The sequence below is a fragment of the Pogona vitticeps genome, chromosome 1, assembly GCF_051106095.1.
Source record: "Pogona vitticeps strain Pit_001003342236 chromosome 1, PviZW2.1, whole genome shotgun sequence".
NCBI classification, from domain to species: Eukaryota; Metazoa; Chordata; class Lepidosauria; order Squamata; family Agamidae; genus Pogona; species Pogona vitticeps.
The window spans coordinates 95,609,453-95,632,021 of NC_135783.1; the positions used below are offsets into that span (position 1 = coordinate 95,609,453).

General features: G+C 40.4%; 1 protein-coding gene across 5 annotated transcripts in view; it reads left to right on the forward strand.

Moving 5' to 3' along the window:
- WASF1 (WASP family member 1) overlaps positions 1-22,118 on the forward strand; it is an 87,341-nt gene extending 65,223 nt beyond the window's left edge. For 2 of the 5 annotated variants that reach the window (XM_072997907.2, XM_020801362.3), the window contains 7 exons: positions 3,784-3,867; positions 4,183-4,336; positions 11,521-11,638; positions 13,747-13,919; positions 16,524-16,703; positions 17,556-18,151; positions 21,192-22,118. In XM_072997907.2, the coding sequence (XP_072854008.1) occupies positions 3,784-3,867; positions 4,183-4,336; positions 11,521-11,638; positions 13,747-13,919; positions 16,524-16,703; positions 17,556-18,151; positions 21,192-21,349 (1,463 nt within the window). In that variant the 3' untranslated portion in view covers positions 21,350-22,118. The remainder of the gene's footprint in view (positions 1-3,783; positions 3,868-4,182; positions 4,337-11,520; positions 11,639-13,746; positions 13,920-16,523; positions 16,704-17,555; positions 18,152-21,191) is intronic. The other 3 variants (XM_020801366.3, XM_078385087.1, XM_020801367.3) reach the window with 3 other exon arrangements.
- The last annotated feature ends 451 nt before the right edge of the window (positions 22,119-22,569 follow it).

Genomic DNA, 22,569 nt, shown 5'->3' on the forward strand with positions numbered 1-22,569 from the left:
GGAGAAAACCCAGTTCACTGTTGTGGGGCCTCCCTCACCGCAAACATCAGTGGGGCCAGGAACATATGCCATTGCCTTGTCTTTTCTTGTACCAATTTTCTCAGCATCCCCTTCAGAGTTCTATTACATAAACCTTTCTACCATGTCATTCGCTTGTGGGTGGGAGATGGATATCTTCAATGGTTTTACCTCTAGTAACTCCCACATCTGCTTGAATGTTAGGTCCATCAAGTTGGACCCCTGATTGGTCAGGACTTTCTTAGGGAATCCCATTCTGGAGAATACCCCTAGCAGCTCTTTGGCCAGCACCTTCGCCGTGGTGGTACGCAGGGGAATTGCTTCCGGGTATCTGGTCTCATAGTCAATTATCACCAGAATATACAAATACCCTCCTGCCGATTTTATCGAAGGTTCCACAATATCTAAAGCAATGCGATCAAATGGTCAGTCCACTAGGGGCATCGGTATTAACTCTCCTCCCAAGGTTGGGGCTTTGGCTGTGTGATTTGACACTCAAGACGAGACCGGCAATAGTCCTCTACTTCCTTGGCCATGAGTGGCCAAAAGAACCTCTGTCGCACTCTCGCCAATGTTTTTTGTACTGCCAAGTGTTCTGCTAGTGGCACATCATGGGCCAGTCCTAATATCAATCCTTTAAGTCTTTCGGGTAGTACCAGCTTGGTTTCTTCCCCAAGGTCTGTTTTACTTACACAATACAGCACTCCGTCCCTCATTTCAAAATTTATTTCTCCCTCTTGTGCCTTTAGTTGGACCTCTTCCAGCCTCATATCATCTTGCTGCCAGTTCCTTAGTTGATCCCTGGACATAGTTAACATTTCTTCCTCTTACATACAATTTTCCGCTTCCCGTTGTGCACCTCAACTATTGTTTGAGTTAGTTCTTCCACTCCCAGCCAGTCTCATCCTAATAGCATTTCTCTCCCCTACCTGGGTACCACCCCAACTTCCATCTCTCTCATCTGGTCTCCTATTTCAATTTGGGCTACTATCACTCCATAAGGTTTGATATCCCAGTGAACACATTTGATAAACATCTGTTCGGGTCTAGTGTGTCCACTATTTCTTGATCTAGTCCCATCAAGTATGGTGTGGGGATCAATGCCCAGTGCTCCTTCAACCATTGTGCCGTTATTACTAATCTTTCAAACGTGTCGAGGAATGCTGCCGGGTCATCGTGTGGTCACATCTTTTGTATTTTTATGGGTGGTTGGCTTACTATCAGCATTTTCTGTTGCATCGTCCCCAACAATAACGGTGTGACCAGGCATGTTTGTTTTAATTTCGTAATCAGTAATTGCTGTTGATCTGCTAGTTGTTTTATGAAGGTTTCTTGTTCTTCTGTTACTTTGCGGAGCCAATCTTCTGTAGGTCCTCCCGATGTCGAAGGCCCCCCACGTTGGGCGCTAATATCTGAGGGTTCAACTTTTGGCTCCTCTTTCAGTTCAAAAAAATCAGTAGATTTTTGTTGCTTCAAAACAGGTGATTTACTGCTGCATTTAATAATAAACAAGTGTCTGTAAAATGATTATGAGTCCTTTCTCCTTCTGCCATTGAGTCCTGAAGTGGTTTCCAATCTTCAAACAGGAACAGGTTACTATTGTTCCATGGTCCCGGTAAATCAGCGGGACCCCAGTTTTTCATGGCCTGTCCCGTCGAACCTTCCAGCAAGGGCACGGCCCCATCATCCCGATTGCCAGCCCACAATCTCTCAGGGTCTCGATCCTCCCAGGGTCCTACCTATAGTTCTTCTTCCTGATCTCTCTTCTTCTCCATTCTAGTCTCTCTCTCCTTTCTCTTTCAACTCTTTCTTTCTCATCTCTTAACCTCTTCCTCCACTCTCTTGCCTTGGTTTGTCCCCAATAAGAGGGTCTGGGGGGGCATCTCTCTTCTCCTTCTGTAATCTGCCTCCTCCTTAGGCACTCTTAGCCTCTCCCATAATCCCATCCAAGGATCTTCCATCCACACCCATTCACAGCCAGGCAGCAACTGACTCTCCTTCCTTTTTACCCCCCCCCCCCCCCGTTCCTTCCTCAAACTCTGCCCTCTTTTTCCTCTCTTTTCCTGCCTTTACCTCCTGAACCTCTCTCATTGTTACACCCTGCATCTCCTTCAGTCAGCTCGTCTATTTCTGTCCATTGCTGAGCATCTGCCACAGGTTCTGGTGCTGGCTGGGGACTCTCCTCCTTATCCTCGTTGTGGGGGAGGGACGGCTCTCCAGCGAGTGGGGCATCCCTCTCACCTTCTGCCTCACACTTTTTCTGTTCATTAGTTTCTAGAACTTCTTGGCATACATTCAGAGGAGCAATGTCAGCCAGATAATAAACTTTTTTTTAATGGGGGTAGAGTTCAGGTAGCCAGTAATAATCCTGCATGATTCATGAAAGGTCATGTACCCACAACTTACAGTCATATGTACTTGTTTAGAATGCACTGATTTATAACCATACAGGGAAGCATATTCTGCTATGGAATATAATACAGAGACAAAGCTGTTTGTGCATGTGCATCCCATCTGATCCAGCCAGTTTCTGAAATAAATTATTTATGGCAGCAACTTTCTGTTTGATATGTAGACATAATTTATTTTGTAGGTTGAGGTTTGATCCAGAGTGAAACCCAAATATTTGAGGTAGGACAATGTTCCAATATCTTGCCTTCTCAGATAACTCAGAGCTTTCTATTTGCTCCTGTGTTTTTTAAGTGAGAGGCACAGCCCTATGTTTTTAAAGAGTTCGATTTTAGCTGATTGGTTTTATAGTGTAAGGAAAACTCTTATAATGCAGAGGTTAGCTGGTGCATTTTTCACGTGGATTGTCAAGGCAAGATTGTCAGCAGAGATGAAATTCGTGGCGTATGGCAACATTGGTTGATAAATTGTGTAAATGTTAACAAGTAATGGTGCCAGGGCACTGTCCTGTGGGAGACTGTTCCTTGGGTTTCTCCCGAAACTGTGTCTTCCTCTTATGGCTTTCCCTAGTTTCATCAGTATGAAAGCAGTAGAAAGTTAATAGGATTCACTCTGAATATCCCTTTGGCTAACTTTTGCTACCCTAGGAGATATCTGCCTGACATTTTTGCTAGTATAAATGTCAGCATAAAACCTTTATTTTGCAGTTTTACATTTCAAAAAAATGGCACTATAAAGTTATACAATACTCCTTTTTCATTCATTCACATGTCAAATATTTTCTTTTCACAACCTCAGTGGTTTAGGTATCTGGCTGCGGAGCTAGAGGTTGGGAGTTCAATTCTGCACTGTGCGTCCTTGACAGGGGCTGAACTCGATTATCTGTAGGCTCCGTTTCAGCTCTGCAGTTCGATGATGATGATGATTGGTGATAAGGAAATACCTTGTTAATGTTTTGTCTAACACGGGTGGTCCAGGCCACATTTTAAAATGAAACCTTTTCTTTATTTCTCCTATATTCTTTAGTATGTTAACACAAGACATTTGACAAGCCTCTCAGCAACTAGACACATCCCAACAACTCACATTCTCTGAGTTTCTTGAACACAAAGTATGCCACATTTCCTTTCATGGCAAAATGAAGCTAAGAAATTGTCTTTAGATGAAGAACTGCCCTCTTTATTAAAAGAAGTTACTGTCATTTGTGGTATCAAAAAGGAGAGTTGGGTCATTTTGTTTATCAGCAAGTTTACAGCGCAGTGTTTCTGGATATTAAGAATTAGTTGGCTACATGCCATTGCCTGTGAATTCCCTCATAAAATAAAATTTGGTTTTCTTTCTGCCCTGATTTTACAGAAGTATCAGCCTTCAGTACTTCCATTTGTTACCTTTCATCTGCTGTTCTATTCCAAAAGGTTGAGAAAACACAGCTTATTACAGGTGAGGATTGCAAATGCCTTCCTCACCATGTTCCATTGATGGATGTGTTCCATGTCTGCCATTGGATGTAGTGTTTGGAAGAAAATCAGAGTTATTCAGTACCATTATTAGCCTGTGTTTTAAATAAAATACTGTATTGAAAATTCAGTAAGACTGTCACAATTGCTTAGGAACTCAGACTAAATGCAAAAGAAAAGAGATGAAATAAGGCCCATTATGTTGGTGTTGCAATACCAACCTCATTCTAGATTCAGACCTTTATTTATTACTGACGGTTTATCCAAATACTCATCCAAATATTTATTCTCCTTTCAGTTTCCTTGCAAGATATAACAATGAGAAAAGCTTTTCGAAGTTCCACAACCCAAGATCAGCAGCTCTTTGATCGAAAGACTCTGCCAATTCCTTTGCAAGAGACGTATGATACTTGTGAACAGCCTCCTCCACTCAACATACTTACCCCTTACAGGTCAGTTTTCTTCTAAATGCATGTAGTGTGTTTATATTTTGCTAACTTTGTTCACAACAAGTAATAATACCCAAGTAACCTTAATTAAATGGAAGAATTTAACTTTGTTAATTATGGTATTCATGAGTGAAAAAAAATCAAATCTTAGATTTTGTTTTCATTTTCACAACCAATTACATATTTGTTCAATAGTCCAGATTACTTGCCAAGTGTTAACTTCCATTTCTCATGATCATGTTTGCTGGTAGTATAAATATATCTGTTGTTCACATCCCTGTTTATAAACACTAAAATAAATATTAGTGGTTGGATGAAATTTCTAGAAGTAGTATAATATCATATCCTTTTGTGAATAGGATTTTGTAGCCTCATCCTTTACCTTTGCCCATATGAATAAACACATGGTTCAAACTACAGAGAAAATGATGGACTTTGTCTCACAGAAATCTATTTCCAGCCATTCTTCTACTTCATCTCTTAAAGTTAGACATCATAACCTCTTGACTTTGGATGCAGCAGGTCTCAACAGTGATGTATTGCATCTAAACTAGTCTCCAAGAATATTCAACCAATACCTCTTTTCATTCCCATTTATTTTATTTCGAATGATCAGCTGTAATATTGTTTCTCATTACATTACCAAAATATTCTGTCTACATTTTATGTGTTTTATGATTTCTTGGTCTTCATTCATGTGTTTCAATACTTTTTTACTGGTCATGTCATTGATCCAAGTAATTCTATACATTCTGCAATAAATCTACACTTCAGATAGTCTTTTTTTTCTTTTCACAATTGTCTGTATTGAAGTTGATGGTTCGATTACACACACACACACACACACACACACACACACACACACACACACACACACACCCCGTTTCCCCGTAAATAAGACCTAACCTGAAAATAAGCCCTAGTATGGTTTTTCAGGATGCTCGTAATATAAGCCCTACCCCCCAAAGTAAGCCCCCGTTAAATGAAAACCCACCCTCCACTATTGTGCAGCAGCCAGAAGAAGATGACATTATTTTATTTGAATAAAGATCAATTGTTGTACATGGAAAAAAAACATCCCCTAAAAAATGCCCTAATGAGTTTTTTGGAGCAAAAATTAATATAAGACCCTGTCTTATTTTTTGGGAATCACGGTACATACATGCCAGACACTCAAAGTACACTTCAAAATAATTTAGATTTTAATCTACGTTTGCTGCTGAATCTTGGTCTCAAGGTGAATATGGAAAAGTCCCACTTATTATCAAGCAAAAGAATTCAAAGTATAGGAGTTATTCTCAATTTGGGAACAGCAAGGACTTACTTACAAATGGAGAGAATACAAAGGATTATAAAGGCTGCTCTAGATTTATGCATGAAAGATTTGATAACAGCTCAGTGGTTGTGGAAGTCAAAAAGGGAGAGGCAGTCACAGAGTAATTAGCAAGCCTTTTGCTTGGATATTGGGGTGGAAAGTTCAACCATGTTGCAAGGGATGGTGTGTGAGACCACATCCCCGGTGACATTTGGATTCACCTCACACAAACAGACCTGGCACAGACATCTGCCATGAATGTTTGCAACTCTTACCTAAAGTTTTTCTGCACTATCCTTGAAGTTAAAGGTTCGTCATTGTTGTAGGCATCCTTCAGTCTCGAGAGACTATGGTATCGTGCTCTGTATGGATGTCTTGGAACAGTGTCTTGTGAGGCTGAGAAGGCCAATTCGAGAGTGACAATCCCTTCCACACTGAAGACAAATCCAATCTGTCCCCTGTCCAGCTCCCTGGTTTTGCTTGTTTCGGGACTGCCTCTTTGCCTCGGTCTGCTGTACAAGTGTCTCTTCAAATTGGGAGAGGCCATGATGCACCGCCTGCCTCCAGGCTGAACGCTCAGACGTCAAGGTTTCCCATCTGTTGAGGTCCATTCCTAAGGCCTTCAGATCCCGCTTGCAGATGTCCTTGTAACGCAGCTGTGGTCTCCCTCGGGGGTGGCTTCCCTGCACTAATTCTCCATACAGGAGATCTTTTGGAATCCGACCATCAGCCATTCTCACGATGTGCCCAAGCCAACGTAGATGGTGCTGTTTCAATATTGTATACATGCTGAAAATAACAGTTCGTTCTAGGACTACTCTATTTGGAACTTTGTCCTGCCAGGTGATACCAAAAATGCGTCGGAGACAACACATATGGAAGGTGTTCAGCTTCCTCTCCTGCTGTGCACAAAGGGTCCAGGACTCGCTGCAGTATAGGAGTGTGCTCAGGACACAGGCTCTATAGACCTGTATTTTGGTGTATGCCGTCAACTTCTTATTAAGCCATACTCTCTTTGTGAGTCTAGAGAACATGGTAGCTGCTTTCCCAATGCGTTTATCCAGCTCGACATCTAGGGAGAGAGTGTCAGAGATTGTTGAGCCAAGGTACACAAATTCATGAACAACCTCCAGTTCTTGCATGGAGATAGTAATAGAGGGAGGTGAGTCCACGCCCTGGCACATGACTTGTGTTTTCTTCAGGCTGATAGTTAGTTCAAAGTCTTGGCAGGCCTTGCTAAAATGATTTATGAGTTGTTGGAGGTCTTCAGCAGAGTGGGCAACAATGGCTGCATCATCAGCAAAGAGGAAGTCCCGCATGCATTTCAGTTGGACTTTGGTCTTCGCTCTTAATCTAGTGAGATTAAAGAGCTTTCCATCTGATCTAGTCCGGAGATAGACACCTTCTGTTGCAGTTCCAAAGGCCTGCTTCAGCATGATAGCAAAGAAGATCCCAAACAGGGTCGGCGCAAGGACACAGACTTGTTTTACTCTGCTTCGGATGTCAAAGGGATCTGATGTTGAGCCATCAAAAACTACAGTGCCCTTCATTTCCTCATGAAAGGACGTGATGATATTAAGGAGTTGAGGTGGACATCCAATCTTGGGAAGTATTTTAAAAAGTCCGTCCCTGCTAACCAAGTCAAAGGCCTTTGTGAGATCTATGAAGGCTACAAAGAGTGGCTGTTGTTCCCTGCATTTCTCCTGCAACTGTCTGAGGGAAAATACCATGTCGGTGGTGGATCTATTAGCTCGAAAACCACACTGTGATTCTGGATACACTCTGTCTGCAAGCACCTGGAGTCTCTTCAGCACAACACAGGCCAGCAGCTTCCCTACAACGCTGAGAAGAGAGATACCACGGTAATTATTGCAGTCGCCCCTGTCGCCTTTGTTCTTATACAATGTGATGATGTTTGCGTCCTTCATGTCCTGTGGTACTCCACCTTCTCTCCAGCAAAGAGAAAAGACTTCATACAGCTCAGTGGTGATGATCTCTTTACAGCACTTCAAAACTTCAACGGGGATGTTTTCCTTTCCAGGTGCCTTGCCAGAGGCAAGGAAATCCAGGGCCGCTTTTATTTCTGCTAAAGTTGGTTCACTGTCCAGCTCTTCCAAGAGAGGCAGGCACTCAATGTTATTTAGTGCCTCTTCCGTTACTACATTCTCTTTAGAATACAGTGGGGTCTTGACTTGAGAACTTAATCCGTATTGGAAGGTGGTTCTCAAGTCAAAAAGTTCTCAGGTCAAATCTGCATTTCCCATAGGAATGCATTGAAAACCATTTGATCCGTATCTGCTGTTTTCCGTCCATAGAAACTAATGGGAAGCTGCTATTCCGCCTTCGACCACTAGAGGGGGGATATTTTGTTTCTTTTTTTGTTAGGTCAAGAAAGGTTCAGGGAAGGCAGGGAAAATACAGTACAGTACCAGGCAGTCTGAAGACTGTCTCCCAATCCACTCTCTAAACGCTGGGAGGAGTGAGGAAGCAGACAGGCACCCTTTTCACTGGCCAACAGTTAACTGAAAGTTCAAATTTTGCACTTTCCCTGCCTCCCACGTGGGTTTTTTTCAGTTCTTAACTCAAATCTAAGTATGTAAGTCAAGTCAGTATTTTCCTATGAGAGTGGTTCTTAAGTCAAAATGTTCTTAACTCAAGCCGTTCTTAAGTCAAGACCCCACTGTATAGCTCAGAGTAGTGCTGCACCCAGCGTTCCATCTGCTGTGCTCGGTCCTGGATGAGCACACCTGTAGTAGACTTCAAGGGAGCAGATTTCTTCTGTATTGGACCTAAAGCCTGCTTGATACCGTCATACATTCCATTGATGTTACCTGTGTCCGCTGCTATCTGTATCTGAGAGCAGAGCTGAAGCCAATAATCATTGGAACATCTCCTGGCAGTCTGTTGGACTTAGCTACAAGCAGCTCAAAGAGCCTGCAAGTTGTACTCACTAGGACAGGCTTTGTCATGGTGGCCATGTATTCACACATATGGGTTCTGTGCCTGTGCAGACCTCACTTCAGAAAGTTCGAGAGCCTCAAAAATGAATGTGCCTCTCTGCCTATACTGTGTGTTTGTGTGTGTGTGACCCCGCTTTCTTCAGTCTGTTTTTGTCCACCGCTGCGACAGCACGCAACGGATTGCTCCAGAGCCTCTGCTTCACTTACCTTCGTTTCAGTAAGTTTTCTGGCTTTTTTCTCCTTTCCTGCCTTCTTCTCATCTTTTACCGAGAAAGAGAGAGGGAGAGAGAGAGAGAGAGAGAGAGAGAGAGAGAATTAATTAGTAGGGAACCACCACCCCCATGTTGTGGCTTTGCTGCTACTTTTCTCCAACAATTTGTGGCTGCTGCCTTAATGAAAAAGTGTGCCACTTGGGGCAAGAAGATACCACAAGCCAACAGACACAGTAAGTGGCTATTTTGCCTGGGGGAAACCTCATTTAGTTCAGCCTTGCCGAATGTGCAAGGGTTTCACAGCTGTTATGCTTAAGAGTCAGCAGTCTTTCCTCTGCGAACAGTTCCTCTGAGCTGCAGATCCCCCTACTAAAGGGAATCCCAGTACTGTATACAGATGGAGCGGACACCTTTTTCCAAAAAAACCTTGGGACCTGAGCCTGCTCCCTTGTCCTCCCAAAACCACCCTTGAAGTTGGAGTATGGCACTTGAAAATAGCAGGCCATCTCCAATATCGAGACAGCAAAAAGAAAGGAAAAATGACAACCTACGAATGCCAGTGTCATTGTGGCTCCCTCAGATTCCCCAGCTACCAGTCTGAGAGCTGACCTCTGCTCCTGTTGCCAACACCCCATACATGGTCTCGGTCTCAGAGGGTGAATATTTAAGCTCCTCTGTGCAGAGTTTTCCCATCTCACAATGATCATCTTGTCCTCTACAAACAACAACAATATTCATCACCTCCACCATCGAAAAGAGGCTGACCGTTAAGGTCGAGATCCCTCTTTCTTTCCCAGTGTTCTCCATCACCCAGACTATGCCACAGGAAGGCCCACATCAAGGTTGATCTGAAGCTCTCCACCCACATTGCTATCAGCCACATCGCTATCAACCACGTTATTCACAGTCTCCTTCAGTGGGTTATTGGTACCATGAGGACCCATACTACACTTCCTTTTTCTGCCCCCCTTGCTTCATGAAAGTACATTTGAAGTATACATGAAGTGTACGGGGACATGGGATGGCCACCCCAATCTTACAGAAGCCTATACTGATCGCGTGATTGAAGCAGGCCCCACTTGCATACCCGCACTCGCCCTCAATCTCAGGAGTCTTACATTAACACCCCAGCAACAACAATCTCCCTAGCGAAATGAACACCATCACAATTCCCACCTGGATACTTAAAATAATTCCCAGTCTCCACACAGGTCCACCACTCTGTATCTACTGCATGGACAATACCGACAACAAGGATCGCCCCATTCAACATCTCAAGTTCTAGCGTTGTGACCAGCATTGTCTCCAGCTTTTTTGCACCCTCCCGATGCCGAAGCTTCACTCACCTCCTATTGTAGATCCGCATTTCAACCGCAGCTCCGCCATTTCCAATGGAGAAGAGGGTAAGAGCTCTCTTCCTGTGCCCAGATCTTCACCCACCTCTGATGTCCAAGATGATGCTCCATTCTCCCCTTTGGAGAATTTCTCTTCGTACAATGACTTAATAGAGAGAATGGCCAAATCATTGCACCTTCAAACTGGTACCACCAGCAAAGGATGCCATCTTTGCCCGCATCCATAAGAAGGCCAACATCCCTGTTGAAATGGCAACGCTCAAAACTTTGAACTGACCTCATTAGGCAGTCCTGGCAGAAACCCTCCTCAGTTCCACCAGCACCTCGCAGAACTGACAATTTCCATAGGGTGCAACAGGATAAACATAAGTTCCTTTCCAGAAACCCCACACCTAATTACATCATTGTACAAACCACTCAAGTGCAATCTAAGGGCTCCTTGCATGACACTCCAAGTAACAAAGAGTCGCAAACTCAACCTACTGGCATGAAATGATTACTCTTCAGCAGACTTTCACATGCGCATTGCTAACTATCAGGCAATGGTGGGCGACTACTACCAGTTCATATGGGAAAAATTCCAGACTTTAATCTCAGCTTTGCCACAGGACAAGAAATCTCTGGCTATCTCTTTCCAACGAGAGGCCTATGCTTTTGCAGAACAACAGATTCATTCCACCTAATGTGGCTGACATATTTAGCTTCACTCTGCTAGCCTACCTGATGATTCCAGATCTCATATAGAGGACCTTCCATTTGATGGAGACTGTCTCTTTAATGATGAAACTGACGATTTCATACAAGACTTGCACAAAAAGAAAAAATTTGCAAGAAAGATGGGCATCAATTCCTGTCGCCCAACCACCTCTCACTTTCACCCTCATTGGAAGAGGTCCATACCATATTTCCACTACAAGTCTCTGTATGAGCATTCTAGGGCATTCGACCAACCTACCCAACAACGCTTTACTTCTGCCCGATCTGTTACCAAATACGAACAGACCACTCTCCCTAAAAATAAGCCTAAACGAAGCCCAGATAGCAATTTTGACCTGAATGGAAGGCAAAGACACTTCCATTCAGAGAAGCTTTTTGCATTTAAGTTAGTATGTTTGCTGTAGATGTTTTTTAACTGATGGGGTACTACCAATTTCTTTTTATTGCAGTGTCAAATGTATTTGACTTTATGCTTTAGTTTAGATTTTGTTACAGTTCTATTACATTATTGTCAGTTGTTTCAAGTACCCTTTTTGGTGGAAAGATGGAATATAAATAAATAAAGAGTAATAAAGAAATAAAACTGTATTTAGTATCATTCAGTCTAATGCATTTATTTTATCTTTAGAGATGACGGAAAAGAGGGTTTGAAGTTTTACACAAATCCCTCATATTTCTTTGATCTATGGAAAGAAAAGATGTTACAAGACACAGAAGACAAGAGAAAGGAAAAGAGAAAACAGAAGGTATTGTACTTCTGGCATACTGCTTTTTTGGTCCTAAATAGTATTTTGTTTTTAGGAAGTTTGAACATAATATGAATACAGTAATCTGTTCAAATTTTCTGGGATTTTTTTGGGGGGGGTTTAAAATTCTAATCATTGGTGAGAAAATATGATTATGGTAGCTTGTATCTTTTTCTGCTCAACTGTGTTAACATACTTTTAAAAATAATAAATGTGTAAAATATCCAACAGAATGAAAGTACCATATTTTTCTGTATATAAGATGCCCCATGTATAAAATACCTCCCACTTTTCTAACTCAAAATTAAGAAATCAATATTTTATGCATAAAACAGAAGACATTTTTATTTAGTAATTAGGTAATATTTACATACCAGTACTGTCATATTATGCATCACACTTTTTATTCAACCTCTTGGCTGAGAATGCTCAGACATTAGAAGTCCCTGTTGCATCTGAGTACTGTTGCAGTTGGTTTGTTCAGCATCAGCTGACATCAATTACATAAGGCTCGTGATTGGAGTAAGCTACGTCTCCTGACTGTAGGAAGTTAAGCCTCCTGATTGGAGATAGCTAAGCCTCGTGATTGAAGGAAGCCTGTTTGCAGAGGCAAGGTATGGGCAATTTTATTCTCTGCTCAGCTTACTTCTGTGTGTAAGACGACCCTGTGAGACAGAAGGCAAGAGGGATGCCCCACTCGCTGGAGAACGATCCCTCCCCCACAACGAGGATAAGGAGGAGAGTCCCCAGCCAGCACCAGAACCTGCGGCAGACGCTCAGCAAGGGACAGAAATAGAGGAGCTGACTGAAGACATGCAGGGTGTAACAATGAGAGAGGTTCAGGAGGTAAAGGCAGGAAAAGAGAGGAAGAAGAGGGCGGAGTTTGAGGCAGGAACGGGAGAGGTCAAAAGGAAGGGGGGTCAGTTGCTGCCTGGTTGGGAATGGGTGTGGATGGAACATCCCTGGACAGGATTATGTGAGAGGCTAAGAGTGCCTAAGGAGGAGGCGGATTACAGAAGGAGAAGAGAGATTCCCCCCCAGACCCTCTTATTGGGGAGAAACCGAGGCTAGAGAGTGGAGGAAGAGGTTAAGAGAAGAGAAAGAGTTGACAGAGAAAGGAGACAGACGTATGGAGCAGAAGAGAGATCAGGAAGAACTACAGGTAGGACCCTGGAAGGATCGAGACCCTGAGAGATGAACCCTGTAGGCTGGTGATCAGGATGACCAGGCCGTGCCCTTGCTGGAAGGTTCAACGGGGCAGACCATGAAAAACTGGGGTCCCACTGATTTACCAGGACCATGGAACAATAGTTATGGCAACCCTTTTCAGTCTGAAGATTGGAAACCGCTTCTGGACCCATTGGCAGAAGGAGAAAGGACTCATAATCATTTTACAGACACTTGTTTATTGTTAAATGCACCAATAAATCTTTCACCTGTTTTGAAGCAACAAAAATCTACTGATTTCTTTGAACTGAAATAGGAGCCAAAAGTTGAACCCTCACAGACCCTCAATTTTTAGTCTAATAGTGTCTAAATAGTCATATCGATTCCATTTCTATCATTAACAAGGGAGCCAGGAAAACATGTAAAAACAATGCATAAAAAGTTTTCTGGAAGAGAAATTTTCAAAGCCAATCTGAAAATGAGAAGGCATGCTCTTTTGAAATTATAAAAATTTGTCTTACTTTGTCTCAGATAAACAGAACATTTAGCCCAGTGCTGTCTGTTCTGATGGAAAGCAGCTCTCTAGGGAGTTAGATAGAAGCTGTCCTCTATGTTAGGAGATAGAAAGGACTGAATCTGTGTTTATAGAGGAAATATATGTGTCTGCTAGTTACAACCTTGTTTAAAATAAACTTTTTCTTTAGTGTTACCACAGTTAACATAATCATTTATAAGTAGTAGATAAAGATTCCCAAATAATCTATAACGTATCTATATAGTCTTAAAACTAAAAGTTTGATGCAACTGTACTGATAACCCTGATGTTTAATTTGAATGTTGTTTGTGTGCCATAATGGAAGATTTGTATTAATAGCATATCATATCATGGTTTGCTGAATGTAACCATTTCAATTTCAGTTTATCTTTGTCATGTTTTACAGCAGAAGAATCTAGATCGTCCTCATGAACCAGAAAAAATACCACGGGCTCCCCACGACAGAAGAAGAGAGTGGCAGAAGTTAGCTCAAGGTCCAGAGCTTGCTGAGGATGATGCTAATCTTTTGCATAAGCACATTGAAGTTGCTAATGGCCCTGCATCACATTTTGAGACAAGGTTGTCTTCTACATTGTATCATTATTCCTTTTTTAAAGCTGATTATTTACATTCTGAATACATCATAGTTGAATGGCTATACTTATATACAGTGGTGCCTCGCAAGACGAGCACCCCGTTTAACAACGAAATCGCATTATGATGAACTTTTTGCGATAGCAGAAGCGATTGATTTACAATGGTTTCAATGGGGGAATTTTGCTTTGCGATGATCGGTTCCCTGCTTCGGGAACTAATTCTCGCAAAATGATGATTTTCGGCCAGCTGATCGGTGGTTTCAAAATGGCCGCCGGGTTAAAAAAATGGCTCCCCACTCTTTTCTGGGACGGATTCCTCACTGCACGGGCAGCGAAAATGGCCGCACTATGGAGGATCTTTCGCATTACGACATTTTCGTTCTACAGCAATTTCACTGGAACAAATTAACATCGTAATGCGAGGCACCACTGTAGTTGTAATCAAAAATATTCAACCCCCATTGCAAATTAGGTCCGTTGTCAAAATGTATAGACTTTCAGGTGTTTTCAGTGAACAAACCATGCAAAATTAAGTGAAATAGCTCAGCACAATGAATGGTTCAAGTGGTTTCCCTAAATTCAACTGAAAATGCAACTTTTAATTTTGACAATAAACCTGATTTGCAATGGGGGGTTGAATAATTTTGATTAAAACTGTAGTTACGAAAATAGTAATAAGTATTTTCTAGAAAAGAGGAGAGTTTTATTTTTATTTATTTATCTTTTCTAAGAGTAACTGAAGAAGGTGGATGCCAATATGTTTTGTTTAACATTTCTGTTTATTAGTCACTCTTACAACTGTGTATTTGCGTGTGTGTGTTTATTTTTGGTGCCCCCGAGAAAAAAGTTAATAGCAAATACTTCTGAGTATTCTCTACCTGGAAAACCCTGAAAAGGGTCACCATAAATCAGAATTGACTGATGATTATTATGTATGTTTAAATACACAAAACATGCAGCATAAACACACAAACACATTTGTATACATACATACATACATACATGCATACATACATACATACATACATACATGCATGCATGCATAAAAAGGAAGCCACAAAAACATCTGCTATATGTAGGCAAAACGACGACAGACCTACACTACATACAAGATTCATAAACTGTAAGTCAGCCATCTTGACTAAATTTCCAAACATTACAACTGAATATCATGGGCTATCAGACTTCCCTTTGGTAGAAACAGAGATACTACCAAATCCAAGAACAGACAAAGTTGCTTCACGTATTTTCTCTGGCTATATGTCTTTTTGAACTCCTCATTGGCTTAAGAACCTGTCCTGCTGCACGTGCATACGCACACACAAGCACACACATGGACAAAAATAGAGATTTGTAGATATGAATCTTAACAGTTGGGTACCTATGTCCCACCCTTCCTTTGTTGAATAAATCTTCATTGTCTCTTTTAGTATCTAGTCTTTTGTTCATCGTTTGCCTCCTGTTGTTTCACAGCAGCAGTAATATCATTACTTCCTCTACATTTGGGGATTGTAAGAACTGGGCCTTCCATTTATTATATTTGCTATTGCAATTTGTGTCCTCTATTAATATACATGGTGTGTTACAGAAAATTGTATTTATGTATTTAATATATTTATATCCCTCCTTTCTCCTCAAATAGACACATGATGCGCATAGCTGGTGCACTAACTGTGCAAGTGCACTCCTGGACACCACCAAAACCTGGGCATCCAGGCTCATGGATGAATCCAGGATCACACCCAGGCTGTGCACCTGTATTTTTTTAAGAGGGATTGTAACTCCTTCCAGCACAAGCTGAATCCCTGTTCCCTGTTCTGTCTTTTGACTGACCAGGAGCATTTCTGTCTTGTCTAAATTAAGTTTCTGTTTATTCACCCTCATCCAGTCCATTACTCACTAATGTGGCCAGCAACAACAACAAAATTAATGCAGAGTGTTTCTTTGAGTATTTGCCTTAAAATTAATGGACCTGTACTAATTACCATTAGATACTGATTTTCTGTCCACACACATATCCCAGCATATGAAAGAAATAGGTTGACTATACAGTGGTGCCTCGCTTAACGAGCGCACCGCATAACGACGAAATCGCATAGCGATCCGCTTTTTCGGATTGCTAATGCGATCGCTTAACGTTTTTCTAATAGGGGAAAATTCGCTTTGCGAAGACCGGTAAGCGTTTCGCTTACCGATCTTCGCAAAACGAAGCCCGATGATCAGCTGTTCGGTGGCCAAAATGGCCGCCGGAAGCCCGGAAATGGCCCAAAATGGCCGCGCACAGCGTTTTCGCGCCCTCGTTAAGCGAGGCGAGGGCACGAAAATGGCTGCCGGCCATTAAGAAGCTTCACTGAACGGTGAGTATTTGGCCCATTTGGAACGCATTAAACCATGTTTAATGCGTTCCAATGGAAATCCCTGCCCCGTTCAACGATGCTTCAGCATAGCGAAGTTTAATCCGGAACGGATTAACCTCGCTATGCGAGGCACCACTGTATGTTCTTAAATGCTTGAATCAACTGGACTGTAAACAAGAGGAAAAGAATTTAACAAATATGACCTGTAATAGGATTTTATTTCTGTTCAGGCCTCAGGCGTATGTGGAACACATGGATGGACCGTATTCGCTTTCTGCATTGCCATATAGCCAAATGACTGAACTACTGAATAGAGCAGAGGAACGTGTCTTAGTAAGACCACATGAGCCACCTCCACCTCCACCGATGCATGGAGGAGGAGATGTAAAACCTGTTCCACCCTGCATCAGGTGAGAAATACTTAAATAAGCAAGTCAGGGCATCCTTGCAATAAACACAATAAAGGGGAAAGGTTGATCCACATGTCTTATTTATATAAAAACAAGAGATCTATAAAATAACAGAAAAATATATCTGTTTGCTAAGAATGTTAGTATGTCATTTTAAATTCAATTCTTAAATCTTTTTGATGTAAATATTTTGTTTTTGTTACCTTTGATTATAAGAAAACTAGTGTTGCGTGTCTTCTGTATATTTAGAACTGCATTTTTAATATAGTTCTATTTCAGTCAAAACACTGGGAGTAGAAACAGAAAGAATTCATTGATTTCATACTTAATACAAATTCCAAAATATACTCACTGATTACATTTGTTAGCATTTTCAAAGATCAGTTTAGTTCCCAGTATCCCTATTTTAAGGCATACTGTGTTTTAAAATGTGGTGAGCAGGATGCAGCCCCAAGTATCTATCTACTGTATATACACTCCAGTGTTTTGTTTTGTTTTTAATTTTGGGGTAATATCTCAGTTCCCTTGTACTCTGAAGAGGGCCTTCCTCTTCTAATATTTTAAATTATTTTTGACTGGGGGTAAATTTAGTAAAAAAAAATCCACAATAGAAAAAATGTTTTGGCATAGGTTAGAGGAATATGTAAAGCTCTCTTAAGAGCATAAGAATTCAGATGACCAAAAAGTCTTGTAAAATAACCATCTGTTTTACATGCTGTTTAGACATGCTGAAGATTTTGTATTACTCTAATTCTATTGTTTATAATGTAATTGAATGTTAAATATAAGTATGTCTAAGCTAATCTTCACTTTTCCTGCTTGTAATCACTTGCAGTATTTTTTAAATTTCAGCTCCACTGCAGGTTTAACTGAAAATCGCCCCCAGTCACCTGCCACCAGCAGAACACCAGTGTTTGTGAGCCCCACTCCTCCACCACCTCCTCCACCTCTTCCATCCGCTTTATCTACCTCTTCATTAAGATCAGCAATGACTTCCACTCCTCCCCCTCCAGTGCCTCCACCTCCACCTCCTCCAACAGCAGCTTTGCAACCGCCAGCTGTACCTCCTCCACCAGCTCCCCTCCAGATTGCTCCTGGAGTTCTTCACCCTGCTCCTCCTCCAATTGCACCTCCTTTAGCACAGCCCTCTCCTCCAGTCACTAGAGTTGCCCAAGTCTGTGAAACCATTTCAGTTCCACAAGGTGAAATGCAAGGACTTCCACCACCTCCACCTCCTCCTCCACTGCCTCCCCCTGGCATCCGACCCTCATCACCAGTTACAGCAGTCTCTCATACTCCCACATCTATTGTCCCTGGCTCCCATGTTCCAATAATGCCTCCATCACCACCATCACAAGTCACTCCTGCTCCTGAAGCTAAACGTCACCCATCAACACTACCTGTCATCAGTGATGCAAGAAGTGTCCTTCTTGAAGCAATACGAAAAGGTATTGGTTTTTTGATATGTTGTTGATTATCGGTGCTACTCTTTTAATGAAGCAAATATTCTTTTAACAGATACAATGTTTTGAATTAAATTGCTTCCCTCATATTTTAAACTTTCTACAAACTTCAAGGTCTGAAAAACTGGCAGAGTTCAATGTAGCTGCCCCCCATAGTGTCCTTTATATGTGTTTGATCATCCCCAATCACATTGGAAATTGACAAGTTTGCCTTTTAGGCTTTTTAAAATACAAACTTTACTTGTCCTTGGAAGGAGCTTATAATACTTTTGCATACATATTAGATAAGGAAATGGCCACATAATAATACAGTGGCCATAAGTTTTACAATAATTAGAATTTATAAGGTTTTTAGTATGGATTTCTGATATTTTTCCTTTAAACTGAGTCACTTTGGCAAAAACGTTCAATATAATTGACAGGGATGTGCTATTTATTTTGTGTTCTTTGTTAGGACTCCAACTCCCCAAATTCCCCAAGAACCACCCTGACAAAATTTTAGGATTTCCAGGCCACAAACCAACACCTACATTTTGTTCAGCTAGACCATAGTCTTGTCTTGGAGGCTGGACAGATGTTTCAAGCCTACTTCCTGTTGTTGATGTACAAAAAAGGAAACTGCACCAGTATTTTCCAGGCATTATAGTTCTTTGGGAGGCACTCTCTGTAAAGCCTAAAAGACAATGAAATTACAACACCAAGGAAGCACCATATCAGCTTCCATTTTTGTCCAGTAACAATAGGAAGTAGGCCCAAGGCCACCAGCCTCCAGGACAAGGCCCTGGTCAATTCAAGTCAAATGTAGATTCTGTAGTTGTGAGTCTGTGGCCTGGAACTTATGTTGGTCTTTTTACATTACTGAATGGAGATAATTATTAGCTTGTCAAGGAACGCTCTGGGAAAGTAAAATGGTTTGATCTCTAAGAACTATTACATCAAATATAACAAAGGAAAAAAGTATATATGTAGGACAGTAGTTACTGTGTATTCGTGTTTGTGTATGTACTATATATCACAGCATTTGATCTTAATGTTACTCAGTTTTTTGTGTGATCTTAGAGCAAGGGGGACAGTTCCAAGAGAGCATGATAGTTCCCAGTATACGCTGGGCTTCCACTGAGCAGAAGGATTGGGAATATAGTAAATCTGTGCAAGTACTGTACATTACTGCCATTGTGCAAGCAGAGGGCAGTTTTTCTTCATGGATATGATTGCTTGTGCAGTAACAATGCTTGGAGAAGCAACACAACCCCACCTTGTTATGATAGTGGGAATTTCCCCTCAGTGTGGGCACAACAGAATACTGGCCTATATTCCTAATCAGCATATTAGTAGCTACAGTTTTTGAGAATGTTTTGCTATTAGAATATATATTGAGAGAATTGTTGAAATGTCCATTTAAAGGAAAGAAAAAAACAGCATTTACTTTGTTTCTCTCAAACTGCTTTGCTGTCTGCAGTTTACTTTTCTCCACATATGACTGTTGCAGCTAATGTAGATTTTACCATTTTTATATTATACTAATTTATACAAAGGAATCTACACTAATCTGTTCTTTTCCATCATTTTTGTTTTAATTTTAAAAACAAATTATTACTGCATATTGAAATAAATACTCTATTTTTAAATCAGTAGCAAGGAGGACTTGGAATATTCTGTGTATGAATAAATTCATTGGCTAAAATGCAATAGTAAGTTACAGCTTGAACAGGCCCATTGAATCAATGAAAATGACAGAGGAGTTCACTCACCAAATCTCCACTGATTCAATAGACCTGTTCTAATTGCGACTTACTATTGGATTTCAGCCACCATTACTGAACTTTAGAGTCCTATTAAAAGAGAATGACCAAAAATTTCTGCAGCATTTTCTTTCACTAATACTTCATTGAAGTTCTTTAAGAGTTAATCATGCTTGTACTTGAGGTCTAAATTTATGAGGGGAAAAATTTAGTGATACCTCTGAATATTTTACTTAAACTTGCAGCAGAAATTTGTTTATACTTAAATTAAAGCAAAAATGATTGAAAAGAACAGATGACTGTAAATGAATGTATCATCTAAAAATACATTACATCAATTGCCAGATGATAGCTTTGATCTTTGTCAAAGATTTCATAGTTTACTTTAGAATACAAGGAATTTTCATAAGGAAATGGATAATGCTGTTTTATGCCTAATGAATTTTATCTATACACTTGTGTCTGTATGAAAATAATTTAAATTATGGATAATATCTAAATTTAGGCTTACATAGTGTAGATGCATTGTAACAAAATGGACTCCAGTTAGGTATAACTAACAGGACCCATTCATTTCAGTGGATCCACTCTAGCTAGGATTAAACTAGATTTTGCCTTATTTTTCCTAAGTGATACAAAGTCTGCCTGTCTGAATGTACACAATGGGCAAAATCCTTATCAGGCATAAACGTGTTAGGTATTATATCTGGCAACAAAGAATTGTTCAATTGTGCATCTCCAGCCCAACCAGTGGGCAAAATTGTGGATAGCAGTTCTGTCTTGGAGGTATAATAGACATAATAACAATGTTGAGTTATGTCCTTGTAGTTGTGCAATGGGATTTTGCTCATTAAATTAGTCTATTGTGAGAAATTTGTTAGACTATAAAATTATATATTGTAAACATCAACTCTTGGAGATGTTTGAAGCAGGAGTGAGTGATCTCCAGAGGCTTGGGAGCCACACATGACAACCTTACACCTTGAAGGGCTATTTCTCTGGCTTCTACCTACCAATATTTTTTCTTGCTTTTTTTTTAAACTGCCTCTAGTGACAAAAAAATTACAATGTGATGGTTAGTTTTGAGAACCCAGGGTGCTTAATGCTCCACATAACATAGCAGAATTGCCCCCACGGGTTTTTTTTTTAGATCTGAGGCAGGAGGGGACCACATTTCTTTGCCATACAAGTCATGAGCATTGTTTTAGAACAAAGCAGTTAAGATCATATGAGTACATCTGATACATATTGTGTGCTGTTTTAATTTTTTTTATGTTCTTCAGGTATTCAGTTACGAAAAGTAGAAGAGCAACGTGAACAAGAAGCTAAACATGAACGTGTTGAGAATGATGTTGCTACCATATTGTCTCGTCGCATTGCTGTGGAATACAGTGATTCAGAAGATGATTCAGAGTTTGATGAAGTTGATTGGTTGGAGTAGAATGGATATATGCTACAAAACTGAATGCTGATGTCCATTGTGGTGCTTGTTCTTTGAAAATGTTTGGTCATTTCTAGTGTTTTTGTATTTTCTTTATATAATCCATGTTTTTCTACTTTTCAGTTCACAAAATGTTGGCAAATCTTGAAACTAAATGTTTTACAGTAAGGCAGCTCTTCTAAAAGAGCTTAATTTTATTCCAGTAGACCACTCAGTATTAAGCATGGACAGCTGTTAGTAGAGTAGCAGATTACATTTTTCTGGCTTATCTTCCTGTGCACTTTGTGAATTTTAAGTTATGAAGGTGAAGACTGAAGTTTTAAGGGCAGCTGTATTTACTAATGAGCCTTACTTCACTGTTGAAGATGATTTAAATACAGAAAAGAAGGGTGTAAATCCATCAAGGATTGCAATTTCTCATTATTTCAATGGGTACTTGAGTATAAGAACTTGAAGGATTGCACCCAAGTGATCACTGCCTTGATTAAATCTGTACAATATCAGATATATTTAGTTATAGCAACACTGGTCACATTAAAAGAAAAAGAAACTAGGATTTTGGGGGAGTTTTATTGTTGTTTTAAAATAAATAATTATGGCCTTATTTGAATGTTTATTTCCTGGTACTTAAACTGTGTGATAATATTTTGCCTGCTTAAGATTTTCATTTTTCTCTTTTGTGAAACTTCCAGACTTAGTCATTCTGTGTAACTTATGTAACTGTTAGAAATAACAGTTTGATTTAAATAAATGGTTTGTTTTAAATGTTGCTGGCTGTTGCTTTTTTTTCCTCCATAAGAATCATTTAAAACTCAGAATATTCAATTTAAACGTCAATTTGGCCATATATTAAATAATTCATTAAATTCAAATCATTTTACATGTGTATAAGTTTTCTTAGTCCATATAACAACCTAACAAAGTTGTGTGTTGTCTCTTTGCCTTCACACTAATGTTTCATCTGAACAAACTTGGCAAACTGGAACTCATTCCATCCTGTTCCCATTTTGATATAGGGGTCTAATACAGAGGAAGATAGGAATTTACATGTAGTCAGCAATATTATCTTGACAGTATAAAGATTACATTCTTGTAAAGCGATGGGATGATGGTAGACACTGTGAACAACTGTCAGCCCCAGCTAAAATTGCCAGTGGTCAGAGGGACATAACTGTAATCCAACAATATTTGGAAAGCCACAGATTTCCTATCCCATATTT